This window comes from Mus caroli, chromosome 2 (assembly GCF_900094665.2).
Source record: "Mus caroli chromosome 2, CAROLI_EIJ_v1.1, whole genome shotgun sequence".
NCBI lineage: Eukaryota > Metazoa > Chordata > Mammalia > Rodentia > Muridae > Mus > Mus caroli.
In genome coordinates, this window is record NC_034571.1 from 64,535,881 (window position 1) to 64,541,880 (window position 6,000).

A 6,000-nucleotide genomic window follows, 5' to 3' on the forward strand; every position below is an offset into this window, starting at 1 on the left:
CAAGATTCGAGAAGCTGTTTATTTACTGAGTGTGTAGTGACCTCTAATGTATGCATTTAAACTTTATGTGTACTCTGTGGTGTAATAATATGTTTTAAATGGGCAGCTGTTAAGATGAAGAAGGTGTAGTTTATCCTATGTCTGAATTAGTACACAGTACAGATTCCTAAGTTACAATGGTTTGGTTCGAGTACAGAAAGCGTTGCTTAGAAGGTTTCCAGTAAAGGGGCTCCGGGGCACATTTTCCTTCTGAGACATTTACGTTTATTCAGAGGCTTGGAGTTCGTGAATTTATCCATAATCTTGATACTATAAATACAATTCTAGTGGCTTTTTCTCAAGTTCTTTGGCTTCCAGTTTCTCTCTCACCACTGATTTCTCTTGGTCCCGATGAGCAGATCTGCAGGCATCTGTAGCAGCTTCTGTGCAGTGCTGCTCCTGATTCCTAAGTCAGACCTCGAGCTCTCCTTAGCCACCAGTTCTGCCAGATGCAGGGCACTGTGTGCAGCATGTGAGACTGGTTCTTGGCCATGATTGTAAGATGGGTTGTCGCCCATGACTATTGTTAGAGGAGTTTTAAGGGTGGGGATCATTTCTGGATGGAACCAGTGAAGCTTTCATGGATAATAACAAGGCTTTGAAAGATAATGAGAAAGATTCTGTTGCAAATTAGACAAAGAAGAACTTCATATCAATATGACTTCAATAGATGTAGGACCAAGCAAATGTAAAAAGTAAGGTATAACTTTTTATTAAGAGAAAGTTTTTGTTAATGATTATACTGTTTACTTCTTTATTAAAATGATTGGAAAGCAGTTATGAAACTCCACAGATTCTGGTGACATTAAAGAAGATTTTCAGGTTTTTCTTTGGCAGAAGTAGAAATTGTTGAAGTCATTGGAAGATATATATTGTGTAGTTATTAGTATCAGAGCACCATGTGAGAGACATTATCTCTTGGCAGGAAAATAAGCCGTCTTCTGTACCTCGATCTGAGACTTCCTGCTTGTTACTGTAGCTGAGAGGCCGCAGTTAACATCTCAAGGGATTCTGTGATTTCACCAAGATTAAAACTGGACACTAGGAGTCTAGCTCAGTGGTGGAGCACTTCCCTGGCATGTTCCAGGCCCAGCACTACAAACAACAACAAGTGGAACACAAAACTAGCTTATACTGTAGTTAAAAAAGCTAAGGTAGCCTCTAGTTCTGACAGTTTGATTTGGGAAGTTCTAACCTAATGTAGATATAATTCATGATCTATATTAAACTTATGTCTGTGTATGCAGCAATTTAAAATGTATAGACAGCTTAAAATAGTTTAATTGTTCAAAGAATGAAAACCTGGAGAGAGAAATTCTCCACAGAAGAAGTTCACTTTTATTTGAACTGCTAGGGATGTCTTGTCCAGGTAGGGAGTTGAAGGTAGAGTTAGGAAATGGCTACAATACTAAGAAGTACAAACTAGTATAACTGCAGCATGAAATGAAGGTGAAACAGGTCTGTCTATAGCAGATGAGGAAAACAGACCACTTGTGAGTGAAGGCTGAGCATAAGGACATGTTTAGATTTTATTAGGAATCATGGGAGTTATGGTTAGAGCACTGTAGATGGGAATGAAGTGGTTGTAGCTTATGGTGGCCAGTCTTGGTTTGCTGGTTGGCTTTGGTCAACTTGACACAAGCTTAGACATATCTGGGATATTATTATTAGAGGGGGTCTTAATTGAGAAGATTTCTTTATAAGGTTGACCTATAGGCAACTCTGTAGGCATTTTCTTGATTAGTGTTTGATTTCGGAGGGCTCAACTCATTGGGGCAGTGGCACCCCTGGAGAAGTGGTTCTGGATGGCATATGAATGCAGGCTGAGCAAGCCATGAGCAAGCCAGTAAGCAGTGCCCCTCCATGGCTTCTGCTTCACTTGCTGCTTCCAGGTTCCTGCCTTGACTCTTCTCACTGATGGGGTGTTAGCTGAGAGCTGTAAGATAAACCCTTGCCTCTCCAAAGTGATTTTGTCACAGCAAGAAAAACCCACATAAGACACGGGGTAAACTTGATTCATTATAATGACTGATCAAATTAAAAGGATCATATTTCTTTAATAAAACTATTAGAAGAAAGTTACTTGAACGTTTGAGAACATTTTGTTCTGGAAGAATTGTATCAACTTTCTCATTAGTGTTTTTTCCCCCAATTCATTTAGATCAGCTGTTCCATGTATTAGCCTTGCACATGCGGCTTTATACCATTGATTCTGAGTATAATCCATGGAAAAAACTCACCCAGTTAGTGGAAGATATGAATTCACAGTAAGTATTATTGAAAGCATTAAAACAGTTAAAATCCTTTTTAGAAAGATAGTTGTTAAATTTAAAAATGGTATTAAATTTGTATATGAATATATTTCTCCTTGAAACATTAAGTGTACAATAACACTTAAAACAATTCACCATAATCCTCTTTAAAAGTCATACAGAAGTTTCTGAGAAGTGAAGAATCCTATTGGCTTTTTATGCAAGTGAAGCACTCAACTTAGAAGTAGGTAGCGACTGGTTGCTACTTTATGTCACAGTTTGGTCAGTGGCTTCACTTAGCCTTTCACGCTTCCTTGTAAGATCCTCATTGCTCTTCGTCTGATGGTCTGTAGACCGCTGGTGGTCCCTGTCTTTCATCTCATTTGCTTCCATCAAATAGTAACAGAGAAGAATCTGCTCATCGGGTTAGCCGGATGGTTTCTATAAAGAACTTTCTTACACAGACTGTTTGTTGGCTCATATATATATATATATATATATATATATATATGAGAGAGAGATTGGTAGGATGAATGTTTGATTCTTTCCCAGTTTATAAACTTTGAAAGTAATGAGTTAGTGCTCTGGCAACTGTCATTGATTACCAGTAAGTTCCACTTGCTTGGTTATTTTATAATGTTAATATTTTACATATGTAATGTGTTTCATTTCATTCTGGTCATTCTTTTTAGCTCACACTCTTCTAGCTCACAGAGAATCCTTCTAGGTTGGCTGGTACACATTTGACATGTTGCATATAGTATTTCATAAGATCTTTGTTTCCTGGTTTGAACACAGTTCACTTTAGTTCTGTAATTGCCCCTTCTCTGTGTAATTCTCTAATAATACTTAGAAATCATGGTCTGAGTCTTAAGGGGCCTCATTGTTTGTAGGCCATCCCTGCCTGCTTAACCGCCTAGCTGCCTGCCTGCCTGTCCATCCATCCACCTACCCACCTACCTATCCATCCTTCTTTCTTTGTAAGATTTACTTTCTTTCTTTATGTGGGTTTGAGTGGATGCATGCTGTGTGTGTGTACTCATGGAGGTCAGAAGAGGGCATCAGATTCCCTGCAGCCAGAGTTAGGGGAGGGGAGTGTGCTGCCTGATGCAGGTGCTGGGAGCCAGCCTGGGTCCTCTGGAAGAAAGGCCAGTGTTCATAACTATTGAGCCGTCTCTCCAGCCCTCTCTTTTCATTTTTTCTTTTTTAAGGATTAAAGATCTTGAGTTCTTACTGGTATTTCTAATTCAGGCACATTGTAACATTGCAAAGCTTTTAAGTTATAACATTTTGTTATGTTCTTAAAAACCTTTATTTATATTAATGTAATTACTCATTTGCATAACTATTTGTTGACTTCAAATATCACTATTAACTGCTAAAGATACACTAATTACTTCATTGGCATAAACAAGTAAGTTGCTGGACAAAAGTAACTTGAAGGTTTATTTCCCTTGTAGTTTAAGGGCATAGCTTGTCCTGTGGGAGTGGCAGGAGCAGGAGGTAGCTCATGCGCAGACAGATACTGTTAGTATCTCCTTTCTCCTTTTTATTATGTCTGGTACTATGGGTTGGTGCCATGCACATTGAAGGTGGGTCTTCCCAGCTCATGGGACCCAAACTAGAAACTCCCTCAGAGGCACATCCACAGGGCTGTCTCCTCCGTGATCCTAGAGCCTATCAAGTATAATCACTATATCAGACATTCCCTTTGCTCTTAGAACATGTGTCATTAGGAGTATATCGTAAAAAAAGAAACAGGAAAACGTTTTAAAATAACTTTGAAGGTTTGTTTTACTGTCTCATCATCATGATGTATGCTTCACTTTAGTTCTCCCCACTATTTAACAACTGACCTTTCTTCGTGTGTGTTTTGCTACATGAACATTTTCTAAGTAAAAACAATCAGGTAAATTTAGGTACATTTGTCTTCCACCCACATGGACTACTTATTGTGATCCTCTTACCTATTAACTAGTTGTAAAGACTAGGAGGTCAGTTTTCTCATTTCCAGCCATGCTTGTATAGTATCGAGCCTGGTCCCTGTGGAATGAGTTGAAAATATATCCCACCAGATTCTCAGATGTCTGTTTACCTGATTTTTGTTGTTGTTGTTCAAGTTTTAAAATTAGCAATTTACTAGTTATTCCTTTTGGGTCAGTGAACTTTGCCCCACTCTGTCCTCACGAAGCAGTTGACTCACAGTTTCTTCCAGCACCTGCATGGTTTTACTTTTTACAGTAAGGGTTTTCAGTTTAACCTGTTTGGGATTTATTATAGAGTATAGTATAGGTCAACACAGAATTTTATTTTAGTTCTCTCTATAGCTGTAAATATCTTACCATTTACCTTTACACAGTAGCAAAGTGCATGTGGAGACCAGAGAAGAAACTCAGGTATTATTCCTCGGTACCTTCCGTGTGGGCTTTGTTTTATTAGAGACAAGGTCTCTCATTGGCCTCGGGCTTGCTGGTCTTCTATGCCTCTCCAGGTCTGGGATTACAAGCATGTACCACTAGATTTCTTTACATGGGTGGATTTTGCTATCCCCCCCCCACCCGACCAGTCTACTTTTAGAGTTTAGTTTTAAATTGCTACTTAAAAGTGCTGAGATAGAAACAATCTTTTTTCTTGTTTGGAAACTTTATACAAGATGTAGTTCTTTTTAATCAGTTGTACCTCTCCTCCTCCCTACTTCAGTTTTTCCTCTAGGCTCACTACCATTTTCCCTCCCAACTCACTGAGACCCCTGATGGTGCCTGTATGTGCAGGGTGTACATGCTGTGCACCCACTGGGTGTGTTGTAGCTTCTCAGGGCCACCTTGACAAAGAGAATTGATTGTTCCCGCCCCATAGCCATCAGTTACCAATAGCTCCTCATCTAGGGACAGAACTTGATGTGGTCCCTGTCCATGCTGGGATGATTGCTGCAGATCTTGGACATGGCGTTAAAGCCACTGAATTTGTGTACAGTGGGGCTATCACCATATACTGCCTCTGTGATGCCTACTACCAGGCACTCACACTCTTCCTGCTCCTGTTTCCATGATGATCCCTGAACCTTAGGGAGAGAATGAGGTATAGCTGATTAGTTTAGAGGTGGGCACGCCACAGTCTTGTCTTCTCTGCACCCTGACCAGGTGCTAATGTCTATATCAGTCACCGTCTACTGTAAAATGAAGCTAATTTGGTGAGGAAACCAAACCTGGGTCCTCCACAAGAGCAGTAAGAGCTCTTAACTACTGAGCCATCTCTCCAGGTAGGGGTGTGTGTGTGTGTGTGTGTGTGTGTGTGTGTCGTATATTATATATTATATGATATTTAAAATCTATTTTAAGATTGATTTATTTTATGGTTGTGAGCTACCATGTGGTTGCTGGGGATTGAACTCAGGACCTCTAGAAGGGCAATCAGTGTTCCCAGCTGCTGAGTTATCTCTGCAGCCCCCTTCTTTTATATTTTGAAAGGATAGTGTAGCTCACTGAAGTAAAGGCTGTCCTTGAACTAATAGATCTCCTGCTTCAGAAACCCAGTACTAGGATTACAAGGCATACACTGTTTTGCCTGGCTGTGAGTTCTTTGTGAATCATGTTTTCAGGATCTCTGTCCATTTTTCTGTTCCCGTCTTACTTTTTTTTTTTTTTTTTTTTGAGGAAGGATTTTTCTGTGCAGTCCTGGCTGTCCCAAAACTCAGAAACCCACCTCCCTC

At 39.8% G+C, this 6,000-nt stretch overlaps 1 protein-coding gene across 6 annotated transcripts in view; it reads left to right on the forward strand.

Moving 5' to 3' along the window:
- The window catches only part of Ubr3 (ubiquitin protein ligase E3 component n-recognin 3), a 132,883-nt gene that overhangs the window by 110,355 nt on the left and 16,528 nt on the right, over window positions 1–6,000 (forward strand). For all 6 annotated transcript variants that reach the window (XM_029473748.1, XM_029473751.1, XM_021152412.2 and 3 more), the window contains one exon: window positions 2,201–2,306. In XM_029473748.1, the coding sequence (XP_029329608.1) occupies window positions 2,201–2,306 (106 nt within the window). The remainder of the gene's footprint in view (window positions 1–2,200; window positions 2,307–6,000) is intronic.